Below are 18,652 nucleotides of genomic sequence, written 5' to 3'. Positions count from 1 at the left end.
AAACCAAATTATACCTATCACCCGATAATTAAGATACACTTTTACAAGTTATGATTCATAAATATCGATAACCATATATATATATATGTACATATACCGTATCCACAGTGTAACAACAATAATCCTGTGTGCTATATTCATTACCATACCATGTTGCTCGATCATACTAGAGCCCCAATGTGTTGGGAAGGGGAAACTATCAATACGAACCTGGGGTCCCAAAGACATCGTAAACTGGGACTTCTCATCAAACCTTAAGAATCACGTGATCAAGTAGGGAATGATTAAACAAGCATAGATAATGATAATCTAACAAATCCATATCCATGATATAGTATGTATGGTACACAATAATTCACAATTTAGTATCTGTTTCAAAATCCAATTGATTTATAAAATTTGTTAATTAATACCCAAAATCGTCATATTAAAATATTCTTACAAATACAATAATAAACATATATATATATATATATATATAGCCATGTATTGAAATTTATTTATGCCAAAGTAAACTTTTTAATATATCATAATACAATAAATAGAAATATTCATTCATAGCATATAATAAAGTATATAACTTAAATAACTCTAATAATAATAATAATAATAATAATAATAATAAGATAATTTATATATTATATAAAATCAAACACATAATTTCTACAGCAATTTCAAAAAATAAAGTTCACTTGTTTATCACAATTCAAACTAGCTCCTTTGTCGGATCACCTCCAATACTAGTCCGAATATCTAAAATAATAACGAAATATTACTTAGGTACCAATGTCCCAAAATAACTTTAATAATTGTGAAATTTCTAAAATTGGATACCGAACAGTCCAATTAAACTATGAGCCCTAATTACTAGATACCCAAAATTAGAAATCTTCATCCATAGGCCAATTTAATGAAATTAAACATTCTATTGGGTCCCATTAATGCTAATTATACTAATCTAACTTTAATTTTGGCCAATTTATCTAATTATGTTCAAACACAGTCCAAATTTATTTAGTATTTAACTAATTGATTTAAAAATGAAAAAATTATTAAACGATGTCTAAAATTTATGAACTTTATATTGATAAAAAGCTCATGAGATGGGGAATACGATGGTGTACTTACCTTGATCCCAAAACCTTGTCAATGGCTGGAAAAGCTCCCTAAAATTTCGTTAAAACTTGATATTGTTGGATCTTGCAAACACTGAGGAATCTCGAAAAATGAAGGTCGTGAATGATTTTAGAGGGTTCAAAGTAGGGGGAATATGAAGTTGTTTGAAATGGCCAAAAAAGGGTCCAAATTCTAGCAACCCAACTAACCGCCAATGATGACTTTAGAAATGTCGGCTGGTTGGCCAGGAAGCTTCACAGCAAAGTCATCAAAAGGTAAGCTTGTTGGACCTTCAGCGTGTGTTGGTGATGAGTGGCCAAAAATGGTCAAATTTGACCCAAAAGGTTCGGCATGCTTGCGGGTATGAGTTGACTTGATTTGGGTTCCAAAGGTTTGGGGAAAGTTTTTAGGTCTTTTTGGATATTTTTCAATTTGTTTATTGAGGGCATGATTCTCGAGATATATATATATACACCTTGGGTCCACTAAAAGACAAAAGTCTGGACTTGTTTGGACATGATAAAATACTGATATTTAAATACTTCTTTGAACCATTAATCTCTAATAGCAACTTAAAACTAGGTATACCACCAGTCTATGAACTCATATCAACAAGTTCTATGCTATAGTGTGTTGGTCAAAACAAAAATCTTTACCAATAAAAGGCCAAGCTTAAGGCCTATCATAGTCTAATTAGTCAATCTTGATCAAACCAAACATAATTTAAATTCTAATTTTTAATCTTTAGTGGATTAGTCAAAATTTTAACAAAATACAGCTTCAAATCTCCAATTCTAAAAAATACAACACATATATGCTAAATTCAAATGAATGTTGTCATTGACCCCTTAATCCAATTACAATGTAATCTTACAAAGACATTCCCTTATATGTCTACAAAATTCTCTAACAAGAAGCACTAAAATATTTCATCAGTAGCTCAAAATATGATCAAACATTGACTATTATACAAAAAATCAGTGTCTAATACAGTAAAATACAATAAAGACATACAACTTCAAAAATCAAAATAATTCTCCAAGCTTCTCGAAAATTATGTCCAAAATAGATAACTAGCAACTCAACTCCATTAAAGCTCTATAAAATATATTTCTTCATAATTCTTCTAAAATAATACAAAGTATCCTTTAAACTTAAATTTTTAGTCTTTTTACCTAAAATTAAAAAAATAGTAAAACAAATAGAAATCCATTCTAAGTAAGCATAATTACATAAGAAAACAACAAATACTAAGCATAAAAAAAAAGCTATAAAATAATAATATTTCACACTCATTAAGTTCCCAATGACTTAAAGCAATCCTGGAGCAATGACAAAATGTTTCTTGGGAAATTTTTGTCAACCAGAAAGATTAGTCATTTTTTTTATTTCAAAAATTATCAACAAGGTGTGGAGAACCATAAGTTAATTGAACATTAAGAAACTACATGTGACGACCCACCCTAAGAAATAAATTAAAATTTAAGTTTTTAAGTAGTTTAATTGGGTTTGACTAGTTGGATTGAGTATGGGTTTTAAGGTTGACCTTTTCTATGATCAAGTTTTTTATTTGATTGGTATGCTATAGCATGAGCTCGTCAATATGAGTATGTAGTTATGGTTAAAAACTTATAATTCTGAAAAGTTTTAGTCATAATATTTTTATTTTCATTTGTGTCCAAATTAGTATTGATTTTTATTTGTTAATTACCCAAAAGCCCATATATACATTGGGGACTGTGCCCAACAATAAAAAAAAAATTTTAAAATACCCAAAAAGTCCCAAAGAACCCCAATAGAATCGTGAACATGATTGGATCTTCCCCAACCAACTTTCACATAAAATGGGTTAAGCTACTTTTCATCATTTTTCAACTATTGAAAAGTTGCATGCACTGGCCACCCCTCAAGCCCATAATCTAACGACATCCATCATTAGATGTAACTAAATCAAGCCGGCAAAGCCAAAGGTAATGCTCTAATCAAGTCATCGGAGTTTCTTCATTTTCTAGCTATTTTAGCCACCCCATACCACTTACCCCTGATTTTGGACCTTCAAAACTTCAATCCAACCTTCGTTTATCATGATTCTTCACCTTTTGAGAGATCTACTAACATCAAGTTTAGCTTAAAGTTTGAGGGGATTTTCCGATCATCAACGATGTTTTTAGATCAAGTAAGTATACTAATGTAATCCCTATCTCATAGACTTTCTATTGATATATAATTTATGAGTTTTGGACATCAGTTGATTAAATTTTTTTTTTGTTTTTGGATTAATTAGTTAAATACCAAATAAAAACCCAAAAGAAGGTTTAATTTTCATAAAAATTGGCTTTAGGGTGAACATCCAATTATGGGTATCGAGTCTTAAGGGTTTGCATCATAATTGGACCCTTTGATGTTTAATTTTGGCAATTTTGGAGTTGTAAAAATTATTTTAAAACATTTGGTATACACCAATATCTTTGCTTAATTTTTGGAAATCTAAAAAATATTCTTGTTATATTTTAGGCACATTGGGACCAAGACTAGAGGCAATTTGGTGGAGGATGTAGTTTGAGTGTGATATGTGAGTGAACTTTTAATTTTGAAAATAGTTTTTGGGTATTAAATGCATGATTATATTATTTTATATTTGGGAATTATTAAAACCATATGATTTATATTATGCTATAAAAGATTAATCTAATTTATAAATATTTGATATTTTTTACAATAATATTTTGATAGAAATATGTTCTTAATACATGATAATAAATATGTATATCTACCGACATTTGTGAAAAATGACTTATTTTTTATGATAAAGGAAGATGGTAACTTATATAATGGTTAATGGGTTTGAATATTGGTTTTGGATATTTATATTTGTATCATTACTTTACCATGGTTTTAGATTTAATGAATATATAGTTATGCACACTTATTCTCATCTCCTACTATGATCATGTGTTCCATAAGGTTGGATAATAAGGTCCTAGTCTACTACAACTTTGGGATGCCAATAGTCACATAAAAAAAGAGTAAAGAGAAAAGAGAGTTTCTATAGCAAACAAATTCTATATAATCTCATTTTAAATTTATGTTTTTATTACCATTTAAAATTACTATTAAAGGCATTTAACAATTGTAACTCTTTTGAAAATCCTCTTATACACTCTCATTCTTCCTCTCAAATCTATTTGTCTAGCTCATACTCTACCATAAACTAGGGTTGCATACAAAACAGTTAAACAAAGCATGGAAGCTCAAAAAGAGTAATATGTATTTACTATTGTCAGGACCCGTCCAAAATTCCTTCCCCGGAACCCTAGACAAGCCCTGATCCCAGGGAAACCCTACCGGACCCTCCAACGGAAAATCCGGCAGAGCCTCCCCTAAGGGATGGACTTACCACAAATTACCTGCACTGCAAACACACTTCTATACTCATCCCCTTATTCCTCCCGCAGACTACAAATTGTTCCACAAATTTCAGCACTTCTTAACAACAATAACAGTCCAGTGCATAAATAAAACATAAGTGTCCCAATAGTATACAGAGCTTTAAGAAGTGCTAAACAACAGAAATACAACAAGGCTGAAAGAAATAATACACTGAAATGAAAGAGTACGGAAGTACTTCTCGAAACACAACAGCAGCGGAAAACTTGGTTCGTTCCGGAAAAACGTCTACCACCACTTGCACCTAAGGAAACGGAATTTAAGAGTGTGAGATGCTAATCATCTTAGTGAGTGACCCTAACTAATGAACACTTTTAATAATAATAAAATAATAATAATAACAATTAAGGAATAGAACAAATACCAACAATTAATAAATAAATAATAATAACTGTTGGAAAATAATAATTTCCCTCAAAACTCTTACCAATCGCTCCGTTTGAAATGTTCCCTTTTTAAAACCTTTTCGCAAAACCCAGTGTACATACCTCCCGAAAACCAAGGGATTAAACCATTTGATAAACAATAATTAAATAAATACATACCCCAATATATAATTAAAATGTAATAAATTATAGTAAATAACTTTGAACACCTTTGGGGTTTAAAATATTATTTGCAATTTACACTGATGCACCACACCATATACCGGTGATGCCCTCCGATACCCAACGTCCCGAGCACCGACTGGCGGGGGGTTAAAGAGAGAAACCTGCAACGGCACTTCGGCGTCCCGACAGTACCGCTGCTGAAACCATCACCCGACCAAGGAGGGGGGTGGCTGTGGCCAATAACAAACTTGCCTACCCACGGTCCAATGGCAACTCACGGGTGAAGTAATAACCGTGCGCTAAACCACATAATACCTGCGCGCTACCACGTGTCCATACACCATACACCAGAACACCAATACTGTATGAGTGCATCTAAAAATAAACATTATTAACCAACCGTACCGTTTTCCAAAATTACCGTGGAAAATATACCAAACTTTCACAAAATACCATCCCACATATTTTTATTTAACAACCCGGTACGAAACAGCGATAACAACAAACCACAATTTTCTCGAAATACGAGATGCAACCATAAAAATACCGCGGGCATAATTTATAAAATTTAAACAAATATTTTCGTAAAATATTTAACCCAATTATGCCCGAAAAATTAATACTGAAAACCACGTACAAATACCACCGAAATACACTTTGCTCATGCATAATAAATAAATTAAACCACAATAAAACCATAATTAAATCACACCACATGAGCATAATTTAAATACCAATTAAACATAATTAATTGCCCAAAATAATTTTTGAAGGTGGGTCACTTACCTTGAGCGCGTAAATCAACTAAGATCCTCCTCGGGATCAACTCCACCACTCGTACGCTCACCTAAACAACCACAGTGTACCAACCAAAAATATTAATATTTTATTCGGGTAATTCCCAAATGGGTACCCGGGGACCGAACACCAAACAATATCTAAAGGTTACGAGTTATATACCGAATCGAAGCTCGTGTAATGAGGATCACGGATTCGGTCTTACTTTCCGGTGATCGGACCCGACGGGGTCGGAATTTCGCCGGAAAGCTTTTCGGGTTTCGGCTCCGCAATTCTCCCAAACCGTCGTGAATTGGCGAAAACGGATGCCGGATTCGGGTTCAGGAGATCGAACACAGTGAACTGGAGCCGGCTGAAAAACTGGGTACTCGCCGGAACAGTAACTTCCGGCGAGCCGCCGCAGTCACCGGCAACCATCGCCGGCGGCGGCGTGTGCGGTGGCTGTTGGCTGTGATTTTTTGCAGATTTGTAGATCGTGGGGAGAGCAATCCAACGGGATCGACGGTGAGGAAAACGGAGGCCGGATGGCGGAGAAATCACGGTTTGAAGATTTCCGGCCCCTCGCCGGAAAACGCTCCGATCCCGGCGCGTCGGTGGTCCGATGGCCGTGAAACTTGGTGGGTCGGCCGGACTTGAGGAGAGGATGAAGGGTGTCAGGCGCGTGTGGCCGAAAAATGGCCAGAAGTGGGTCGATCGGCGGTGGCCGGAAAAAACTCGCCGCCGATCTTCGAAAGTCCGATCCGGGCGCGTCCGGCAGCCGATCACCGTGAAACTTTGAGGTTTTGCCGAAAATGGGGAGGGGAACCTTGCTAGCCGGTGCGTGTACAGTAATTCGGCCAGAAAATTTGAAAAATTCCGGCGCCGGTCGGACTCTCTCTCTCTTTCTCTCTCCTCTCTCTCTTCCCCGAGAATTTTGTCAAATAAATGCCACTGTGTGACACTGTTCATGCCACGTGGACCAATAAGAACCTGACACGTGGTATTTCACTGTTCATCGACTTAAAAATATTAAAATATTACGGTATCCGGTAAACTTCAAACGTCCATAACTTTTTAACCGGATGTCCGTTTTAAGCGTGCCGCTAGTCTGTGAACTCGTATCGACGAGTACTTCACAACCATGCATGAGTCAAAGCTCATTTCCCCATAAATAAAAAGTCAACTCCGGCACCCTTTTGGACAGTTTGCACTTCAACTTGTTTTGCCCATAACTTTCAAACCGTAGCTCCATTTTCAACGTGCTACCAGTGTGCTACCAGTCTACGAACTCGTGGCATCGTGCACTTCGCCACGGTACCCTGGTCAACTGGAAATTCCAACTGGAGCAAAAAGTCAACTTTTGACCCACTCGGTCAACGGTCAACCTCAGTCAATGTGCAGGGATTCCGGTGCGATTTGGGACGGGGTGTTACAACTATCCTCTTTCATTTTGCGGTGATTCATTTTGTTTTGTAATTTTTTTTTGGTTGTTTTCTAGTGATTTGTGAGTAAAATAACATTTTTTTTTTTGTTAGTGACCATTTATTTTTGAGTTCATAACTACAAACTTTGTAATTGTATAAAAGTAAATAACCGAAGAATTTGAACATTGTCCAAAAGTTTATGACTAATCATATAAAAATAAATTCTTTAAAAACATTCAAAAAAAAACAAATTTCAATATATTTAGAAGTACATAATAGAATAATTCAAAGATGTTTATAACCTTACGATTGAATAATGTGATGAAGTTTCTATGACTATCGATTTCTCCAAAAGCATTCTAATTGGAAGGATGATCCCATAAAGTTTCATCATTTTGCCTAAAATCCTTTTGATTCGTTGACCAAATGCAGTTATTATTTTCATAAAGTGGTGTTTAAGTTGTGAATGATTTGTGAAAAAGACTTTTTTTTTTTTTCTCTTGGTTGGGGTGTGTATGATTGTATGATTTGTGAAAAAACCGTTGTCACACAATATCCTTAATTGGTCATCATGACCTAGTGGCGTTTGTCTACCGAAATGCAATGGATGATCAAAAGATGCAATATGTTGCACCTTCAAAATTTCTTTTTGGTGAACTTGAAATTATTTGAACTCTATCATGCTGGATATACTAGGAACTTCTAAGAATGTTTTAAAATGAAAATTGAGAGAAAAACTTTGGGCTTGTTTGGCCATTTGTTTTGAGAACTGTTTTTTGTTTTTGAAAATAGAAAATTGTCCTTAAAACAAAAGTGTATTGTTTGGCTATCAGTGAAAACAATAAAAAGATGTTTTCCATAGTTTTCAAAAAAATTAAAAGTATGTTCATTTACATTCACTGTATATGATACTTGAGCATTGACATGAGAGAGTAAGAATGGCAATTTATCTCGAACAATCCAAAAAGCGCTGTGCACAGCCCCTAAAAGTATGTTTTTGGTTTTTGAAAATTATTTTCAAATACAATTGGTCAAACACTTATTGTTTTCATAAATCAATAGGATACTGTTTTTGTTCTATGTTTTAAAGATAATATTTTGAAAACAAAAAATAGAAAACATGGTCAAAGGCCCTTTGTTTCCCATTTTCTACTCCACAGAAAACTAGAGAAAAAGTTAATTTATAGACTTATTCAACGGCTATTTCAGGCCAATAAATTCCACTAATCAATTCTTGCTATTACAAAACCATTCAGCCATAAATCTTAAACGTTGCAAAATGTTCAGAAATTATGACATTTGGAATTTTTGTCTCAAAACGTTTGGTTGTTACAAATGTTTTTTTTCCACCATAATTATTATTAAAATATTCATGAACAAAAATTTTCAAATAGTTTTGCCATAATTTGAGTATAATTTCAATTCACCAAACAATCATTCGTCAAAACTGATCATGATAATTTAATCATATTTCTCCAGCATTACCAGGGGGGAAAAACTTGAATTAAGAATATGGAAAAAAAGGGAAAAAAAATAAAGTTTAAATAATATTTATATAAAAATAAAGAAATTCAAGGAAAAAAGAAAAATACATACAAGAGATATAATAATAATAATAATAATAATAACAACAACAATAATAAAGTTGGGCCAAAAAAAACAATAATAACAAAATAAAAGACATGAGTGAAGAAAAAGAAATTGCTAAAACTGAAAATACATGAGTAAAAAGAGTATAAGAAAGGTGAAGAGAAACTTTCCTTCTACCAATCATCCAATTGATGAGGGATTGCTTTGGATGGAAAAATTTCCATCAACTTTCCGAACAACCAGAACATCTATATCCCTCCACTTCATGCATTCTTTTCCATCATTCCATTATTCCATCATACCGAATAAAGCCTAGTGATCTATCGTGAATATGGAATATTGTATGTATATATATATATATATATATATGGAGCTTAGACCATATAAAACTGACAAAGAACATATAGTCATAGGTGTAATCATGATTCTTTATTGTTATCTGGTTGGAAACAATATATTCGTTTTGACAAGGGGAAGAGAAGATCATAATGTTTTTGGAAACAAGAAAAACTGCAGCAGTTTGGAAAGCACATTCTCTCTGTTTCTTTTCATAAACAATTTCCACACAAGAACTTAAGAAAATTAATCAAACAACATGCAACAGAACAAAGAAAGCCTTCATTTAGATCCATTATTCCAATCTGTAAGTGTATATATATGTATATATATATATATATAGTGTTTGATAAATATAGGTACTTCGTTCAACACAATTTGGTAATTTATAGGCTAGCTTTCTCATGTCTAGCTTATTATTTTTTTACAATCTTTCTCGTTAACCAAACAAACCACCGACGCTCTGCCATTGCAGGAAGAAGAAAGCAATCTCCACAACCTTCCTTATATATAGAAAGCCGTTCCTTCCATGGCCCTTATTATCGAAATAAGCTCCTCAGTGGTTGTCGCATGATTGAATCCTATATTTGTAGTGGCACTCTGTCGTTCCCTCATCTTGTCGCCGAGACCAAACCTACATACCGGACACTGAGGATTGCTTGTCACCCAAGGAACAATGCACTCTTCGTGAAAAATGTGGTTGCATGGAGTAAGCATCACTTCTTGTTTTGGCTCGAAGTCTTCCAAGCAAATGGCACACCTCTTACCCTCTTCCTGGCCGTTGATTTCCTTCTCATTGACAGGTATGTCTCTGTAGTACAAGTTGATCCTCTTTGTGAATCTCCTTTGTAAAGGATTGTAGATTGTTCGCTTGAGCTTTTCAAGGACTTTCTGTTGCTGAATTTGGTTCGATCTCGAGCTGTCTAAGCGTCTATGGATCGGTGTGTCCCTGTGGTCTATTGTTCTTGGAGGCGGATCAGGTACGTTCTGTCTACGCCTGTAAGGTGCCTCCGTTACCACTCCATTATCAAAGACAATGAGAAATGGGGTGTGTGAAGGTGTTGGGATACTGCAAATTAGGAAATTTCTCCAAAATGAGTGGTTTTGTATTTAGCAGAACAGATTTCATAGTGATATGAAGTTATGAACAAAACTGATTGATAATTTAAGGAAAAAAAAGTGAAATATAATTATCGGCATATATTGGGTCAAAACAGAGGAGAGGTTTCCTGAGAATATATGGGAACTGAATTTACTCCAATTTTGGTACTGCCCTTCTTTGGCCATGTACTTAAAATAAATTTTTTTTTAATTTTATTTTATTTTATTTTTAAATTCCCCCCTTCTATTTTTTATTTTTGAAATTACTTTAAATAATTTTGAATTTTTCATAACAAGATACTTATCACATTCAAAATGCTAAGCGAAATGACTAGTTTTAAATTACAAACAAAAAAATGGATGTTCATATATATATATATATGTGCATATATATTTCTTCATTAAGTTCAAATAATATGGCAAACCAGAATGTTGTAAAGCAAAATTAGCATTCAAAATCCATCCCCAGCTACCCAAATTACAAAACAGGATAATTAAAAAATACAATTATAATTACCTGGTTACCCCCAAAGGAGTTTGAAACCTCCTATCCTCGTTTGTCTGCAATGTACCATGACCGCCTCCTCTGCCATCCTTTTAATTCAGATAAAAGAAAATCAATGTTCAATGGTCATATTGATGATCAAATAACAAAGATTGCTGCATGATTTTTTCTGGAAGATTTCTGTAGATGAAAAAGTTTAAAAAATTGAACACATACCGGTGTGACTAGAAAGGATTGTGATGTCGAATACCAGGGTTGCATATAATTTGAGTCGTTAGAGCTAGGATTGTAGTTGGCTTCATAATCCTGTCCAAAACCCCAATGAAGAGGAGCTTGAGGGAAATTGTTGGTGTTTCTGCTCATGTTGTTTCCCTTCTATGGATCTCCAAAACTTGTTTTTGTTGCTTATAGTATTCAATTAGTTTATCTTGAGCTTAACAATTATATAGCTTTTACCTCTTTTATTTTTGTTTGAAGGTGATCACTTACAATGAATATATACTTCTCAATTTTTGTGATGTTTAGCTTTTTTAAACTTTTGCTTTTGAAATCTTGCGAGTGTTATTCAAGTATTAAAGTATGGTTCTTTTTTCCCTTTTTTTTTTTTTTTTGGTTTTTTTCTTTCTTTCTTATCATTTCAAAGATATTCTTTAGCATGGTGGGTAGTGCTAGAAAATTGAAAGATTCTAGGTCCATCAAGAAAGGAATAGGTTCTGACAGAGCATCAACCCAATATTATGTATTTCTTTATTGGTTAATACCATGAAAAAGAAGAATACCATTTTCTCATCAAAGATGAAATTTTTTCCACTTTACCCTTCAAAGTTACAAAAATTCTGTTGGCGTGTGCAAACCTAAAGTCATGTATAAGGTTTTTATAGGGTATAAAAAGGATTGAATTACTCCATTTAAAGGATAATATTTTAGGATGGAACTTCGAACCATAACATATATTATCAGAGTTTGAAATCCCAATTAATATTGCTAAGATGGCATCAAAGGCAATTAAGTGTGGCTTGGATAAGAGAAATTGAAGGTGAGCCCATCAAATCCCCATTAATACAAAACAACTTGACCTCTGCGTTTGTTTTTAAATTACTAAAAGCTCTCACAAAAAGCCTTAAAATTAAATTCAATATATATAGAATTATTGTTTTCATGTCAATTTGGTCTAGAGATGCAATTTTATAAAATTAATATCAAAACAAAGTTGCATCAGTTTTATGTGGTTTAATCGTCTCAATTTCATATCTGAACAATGCATAATTTGACTAAATTAACAAAAATTAAGTGCAATACATGAAATAGGTTAAGAACAAAAAAATGTTAACTATGATCAACATTAATGGGTATAAGTATGGTGTCCTTTTTCTTTTCCCTTTTTTTTTATTTATTTTTAATTTTTGGTAAAAGTGAGTATGGTATCCTTTATTTCTATGTGTAGGAACTCTTGACATATTATTCTTTCTTCCCTTGTATTTTTCCTTTTTTATTTTCCCCTTTTGCTTTTGAGAGTTTGGGGGATATTTGAAGTTCCACACCCCATGAGAAGTGGAGTAATTGCATTGGCTAGTTAGTAAAGTACTTTATTCCATAGAGCTTTTTCAGTTTTCTTGATCATTGTTGGACCGATGTATTGACAACCAAGTGAATTTCATGCTTTTAACCAAAAAAATAAAATAAAATAAAATTGAAAGTTCCATGAGCTCTGGCGTATATCTCATTTGAACTTAAAGAAGCTTTTGGGAGCCGAAATTCAAATAGGACAAATTTTAAAATTAAAGTTAATTCCATTTTAGTATTTTGTACATTGGCCAATTGCATATTGGACTCTCGATTTTAAATGTTTCACACTGTGTCTTTAATTTGTAATTTGTTTCACATTTCAACTCTTAAATTAAGTAATAAAAAATTTAAAAGTTGAGAAAATTGATTAGTTTTATCAATTTATAAATAAGATAAAAAAAAGTTGACTATTTAAAAAAATAGTCAATTTTCTTAATTTCTAAACTTTATATTAATCAATTTGAAAATTGAACTAATGCGAAACAAATTTTATATTTAGATTTTGATGTAAAAGATTTTAAAATAGATGGTCCAATACGCAATCTAACCAAAATAAATGATATTATGAATTGCAATTAATCCTAAAATTAAATATAAAAATTTATATTAATTTAATTTTGATATCTTTTAGTTTAAGATTTTGCACTTTTATCTCTTCATTGTAAAACACATCATATTGAGCTTTTAGGTTTTAAACAGAAGTAAACTCTATTAGGTTTTACTTCTAATTTTTAAAGGGATATTAACAACCATTTCAAGTGAATTGCACGTGGCTGTAAAAAGCAATTTTTTTTCTTTTTTTTTTTTTTTAAGAAAAGTGCTTACAAAAATGTAAAAATTTTAAAACTAAAGGTTGTGTCACAAAACAATATTATGTTAATTAGTATTGTATTATAATGGATTAGACTGTAGTGTAATATGCTATATTAATATTATACTAGGAATGTAGTACTGTTCTATAAATTTTTGTAAAAGAAGGTGTTTTTTCCCCCCCCAAAAAAAAAAAGGATTTTTAGTATTATTCATCCAACATTTTATAAATAATTACATTATTCAAAATAAACAAGTTGATTTTTTAATTACTCAACATAAGCAAATTGATTTTTTGATATATTGATAATTTTTTTGAATAAATACATTATTCATAATATAGTAAATAGAATTTTAATTATTATTTATGACTAGTTACATTATGTAAAGTTCAATCATACTAAACAAATTAACAAAAAGTTTAATGGTAAAAAATTAAAAAAAAAATAGTATTTGATTTTTTTAAATTATAGAACAAATTTAATTAGACTGAGTAAAAAATTACCTTTTTTTTTTTTTTAAAATTATCATGAGTTTTTATTATTACTCATATAAATTTAGGATTTTAGTTAGATTATGTATAAATTATTATAATATATTAAATTGAGTTTTGATTATTACTCATAAAATATTACAAAACAAAGAAAAAGTTTAACATTGAAATAAAAATTAAATTATTTGAATTTTTTTCAGTTAAATATGTATATATTTGTGTGGATTATGTTTAACTAACCCAAAAAGAAAAAAAAAAAAATCTCATCGTGACAAACCAAAGCACAAAAGAATAATAAATAAAAAAATGCTTTTCGATAGGTACCATATGGTCTGTTATACAAGGCACCAAATGTACCCGTATTAAAATGCATTCAACCATGTATTAGTTAAAAATTCTATAATATATATATAAAATAAAAAAAATCCTTTTTTACTACCCCATTTTCTTGTTTCTTTTTTATTTTTTTATTTATTTTATTTTATTTTATTTTGTATCTTTTTATACTATTAAAAGTTTTAAAAATAATCAAAAAGGCAATCCCAAATCCCGATACTTATGTTATATCTTTATATATATATATATATATACGGAAATTCTATGGTGAGGACGGTCCGTATGAAGACCGCAGTATTAATGACGGTTTTTCATAGTATTAACGACGGTTTTTTAGAAAATCATCATCAATACTATGAAAAACTGTCACCAATACTGTGGTCCGCATGAGAACCGTTCGCACCATAGACAGACTGTATATATATATATATTGATATAACCAATTTATATCAAGTCAATGTAATGGTTTTACCATTCAAAATTTCTTTTTTAGTTTTTAAATTGCTTTAAAAATTAAGATTTAAAAATTCACTTATGGTTATTTAGATCTTAAAGGATCAAAATAGGATTTAATTATATGTTATGAAATCTATATCTGGTTAATAATTAAATTTTAAATCCTAATTTTAATGTAATAAAAAGAATAATAATGGAAAATCTGATGCAGAAACCATTAGACCGACCTTATTTGTGTGCTACTCTTCCTTTTTCTCTCTATATTGTGTGAGGATCTCTCTCTCTCTCTCTCTCTCTCTATATATATATATATATATAAACAGTCATAGGCTAATATCATGTAGACTTGATAATTTTACTATTAGGATTTTCGTTTTTAATTATTAGTCACTTCAGTAATTAAAATTTAAAATTCATTTATGTTCACAAGTCTCTATATAGTTCATTTTTCTTAAATAAGATTTTAATATGTTATCAAATACATATTAGGCTATTTATTATTTTTTAAATCATGAATATTAAACATACCTAAAAAAGTTTAAAGGAATTCTTAATGCTAAAACCATCATGTTAATTCGATATGAATCTAACTCTATATATATATATATATATATAATTTTGATATAGTAAGGATATTATGGCAAGGCTATCCTACATGGCAAATCATGTTATCTATGTTTGTTGCCACATAGGAAAAAGTAGATTATTAATCAATTTTAAAAAAAAATCTAATTAATCTTTTATAATAATTTTAAATGGATCTCATGGAAATTTGACAGGGTTTTTAGCACCCGACCCGTGAAAATGCTCTCAATTTGAATTTTTAATCAAGTTTGGCCGGAGTTAACCTAGTTGACCAAGTGGATATCATAATTGATTTTTTGCGACAGGAGGAATTTTACTTTGACAAAAATACCATGGCGAAGTACGCGTCAACCTAAGTTCATAGATTAGTAGTATGCCAAAATTGAAGCTGAATTTAGAAAGTTACGATCATAATAAAGTCTGATCTGGACTAATTGAGCGAGCCCAAGATTAGGTTTTCCTTTGTATGGATTTTGATTTTGACTTATATACCATTATATGTAACACCCCGATCGGAGAAAACACCCTGAGCTTGAAATTTAGATCCGGTTTAACCAAGGTTAACCGAGGTTGACCAAGTAAGTCTTATGTTGACTCATGTACTATGTGATAATGTTCATCGATACGAGTTTTTAAACTGATGACATGTATAATTTGGACCTATGGTCGAAAAGTTACCTATTTATAAATTTGTACCTATTTTTTTCGAAATTGATTTTACCAAGTAGTGAAATATTTAAAGGAACCTTTTATTTGTGCCACGTGTCACCAATTAAGATGTGCTCCGTGTCATGTTTATAAAGATGCCACGTGTCACGATAAGAAAGTGCCACATATCATCCTTAATAAAGTATTATATTATATTATATTATTATATTTTTATTTTTATTTTTATTTTTCTTTTTCCTTTGCTTTTCTTTTCTACCTCTCCCCCCAAAGCGAAAAACACCTCTCCCCCTTTCTCTCTCCTACCTCATGTGCAAAAAAATGGAAAACAGCCCCTCTCTCTTCCTCTGTCTGTCTGTCTCTCTCTCTCTCTCTCTCTCTCTCTTCTTTCTTTCTCTCTTCTTCCTCACATGAGTCGGCCAGTGTGAGAGCCCATTGTTGGGCAATGTCGGTGGTTGAGTTCCTGTTTGCCCATTTTTCAACGGTCTCCAATCATGATCTTGGTCCCTCCACCTAGGTTTCGACCCTTTGATCTCAAAAATGGCCTTTATGCATTCAAATTCCAAGCAATCTGTGAATACGTTGGATGGAAGTTTGGCTGAAACTTTCCAATATTTTTCTAGCCAACGCCAGTAGAGTTGAGCTCAATGGATATTAACTTCGTGTTCCTCTTCCTCTTAGCTTTCTATTGGTTATGAATTTTGGTGATTTATTTGGAAAATTGTGATTTTTGGATGACTTTTTGTATTTAGTGTGAAAATGGCGTTAAATTGAATATATATATATATATATATGTGTGTGTGTGTGTGTGTGTGTGTGTGTGTGTTTAGACGTATATATATATATATATATATCGTGAGTGATGAATATATATATGTATATATATATATATATATTTGTTGAAAGCTTTTGTATATTCATATCAAAAAATATATATAAATGTGCGGACATTTATACTTGTTAAATATGCTTGTTAAAGGTTTTTATGTATATATTTAAATGTATGAATATATATATATATATATATATATATGTGAATATATGTATGGATACTTATAGATGAATATATATATATATACATATTTGTGTATGTATGTATGTGTATATATATGTATACATATATACATATATGTGTGTGTACATACTTGCTAAAAGGTTGCACATATGTGTATGTATGTGAACGTATATTTTGTGTTATTTAACATTTTGAAAGGTAATATGTATGTTTTAAAAATTGTTATTTAATTTTATTATGTTATTTTATGTGATTTGAATATATTTGTTGTATAATATTTATTATATATTTTTGAGAAATTAATTGTGTTTATTTATTGTTACACTTATTTTGTATGATAAAATGTATTTGTGTGAATTTAAATTATATATGACTTAATATAATTTTTGCATAAGTAAATTATAATGATTTAAGAAGAATAATAAATTTTAGTGTATAAAATATATTGTGTATTTGAATATTTGTGAAATTGAAAATATTTAGTGGTAACTAGTTTTAATTAAAATATTGGATTTATGCGATAGTTTATAAGGAAATATGGAATTTAATGGATTCAGTAATAGTATATAAATCTGGTTGTATTTTATAAAATTTCGATATTTTTAATATTATAAAGTTTTATAACTTTTAGATGCACCATACAGTACTGGTATTCTGTACTGTATTGTTGATTAGTGCGCAAGTATGTATGACCATCCTATAGATGCTTGTTTATTATGGCTATCTTGTGAGAGCCATGAACTTGAGGGTTGGCATGTATATTTGTTCCGTGAGCATCCCTCCCTTTCATTGGCCGCAGGATGTTTGTTTATTATGCTATGGATCAGCGTACAAGTTATATTCATGGTCGTCCCTTGTGAGCTGTGGTGAGAGAGGATAGATTGGTATAATGCCAAATGAGCACCAGCGGTATCCCCCCTTGGCCGTAGGATGACTGTTATTACGGATTAACGTGCATATATGTATGGCCATCATGTGGGAGTTATAGACTTTAGGTATGACAAATATAGTGCATAGTAAGTATCAGTTACCCTTCCCTCAGTCGAAGGGCGATTGTTTAGTCATGGCAAGTTATTAGCAATCGGCACCATGAGATGCTAAGGTGACCAATTGCAAGTTTCTCTCTTTAGCCTCCCCGTCAGGTAGTACTCTGGAAGCCAGGTACTGTTTGGCACCACTGGTATATCGTATGGTGCATCAAGTATCTTTTTCATATATACGTTTATATATATTATTATTATGTTATGCTTGTATGTACCACACCGTATGAGGGCAACGATATTATCGGCGCATGAATAGCTTAGCCTCGAAACTCTACTACTTACGAGTCTATGGAGTCAGACAACCATTATAGGCAACCATCCCGGACTGTATTGGTAGCAGTGTACCTGCGGTAGCTGATATCATGGGATTGCATATTAGCATGTGATATGGTTCGTACGTACCTCCACTACGAGTGTGCATATTTTGTAGTATATTTATAAATTTTGAAATTTTATTTTACTTTATTTTATTTTATCTTATCTATTCATTATTATGAATATATTATTATCCTTATTTGTTATTATTATTATTATTATTTGTTACGGGATTATTATTATTTATCGTTAATGACTTACTATTATTATTACTATTTATCATTATTACTATTATTAGTAGCGTTATTGTTATTATTATTGTTATTGTCATTTATTTATTTATTAATATTATTATCATCATTGCAAAATTTTGTTTATTATGATTATTTTTATTGTTGTTATCTTGTATTATTGTTATTATTGTTATTATTATTATTATTATTATTATACGGTAGCCTTCGGACAAATATCGCAGCTTTCGGGCAAGTATGGTAGCTCTCGAACAAGTTGTATTATTGTT

General features: G+C 31.3%; 1 protein-coding gene across 2 annotated transcripts; it reads right to left on the bottom strand.

The window, feature by feature from the left end:
- Nucleotides 1-9,507: 9,507 nt before the first annotated feature.
- On the bottom strand, nt 9,508-11,399 carry LOC107417220 (RING-H2 finger protein ATL46). 2 transcript variants are annotated; one of them, XM_016025818.4, is made up of 3 exons: nt 11,064-11,399; nt 10,860-10,936; nt 9,508-10,238 (listed from the first exon to the last, which is right to left on the bottom strand). In XM_016025818.4, the coding sequence occupies exons 1-3, from the start codon at nt 11,208-11,210 to the stop codon at nt 9,746-9,748; spliced, it is 717 nt and encodes a 238-aa protein (XP_015881304.2). In that variant the 5' UTR covers nt 11,211-11,399; the 3' UTR covers nt 9,508-9,745. The 2 variants fall into 2 exon arrangements, with proteins under 2 accessions (XP_015881304.2, XP_015881303.2); XM_016025817.4 differs by having other exon boundaries at nt 9,508-10,310; nt 11,064-11,396.
- Between the last annotated feature and the right edge of the window lie 7,253 nt (nt 11,400-18,652).

Source organism: Ziziphus jujuba, chromosome 4, assembly GCF_031755915.1.
Source record: "Ziziphus jujuba cultivar Dongzao chromosome 4, ASM3175591v1".
Taxonomy (NCBI): Eukaryota; Viridiplantae; Streptophyta; class Magnoliopsida; order Rosales; family Rhamnaceae; genus Ziziphus; species Ziziphus jujuba.
This window is presented reverse-complemented; position numbering and strand designations above follow the sequence as displayed.

Coding starts and splice junctions, on each gene's coding strand:
- LOC107417220 (XM_016025817.4), bottom strand. CDS start 11,210: ATGAGCAGAAACACCAACAATTTCCCTCAAGCTCCTCTTCATTGGGGT. Junction 10,937..11,063: donor AATCCTTTCTAGTCACACCG/GTATGTGTTCAA, acceptor CTGAATTAAAAG/GATGGCAGAGGAGGCGGTCA. Junction 10,311..10,859: donor ACTCCTTTGGGGGTAACCAG/GTAATTATAATT, acceptor CCTAATTTGCAG/TATCCCAACACCTTCACACA.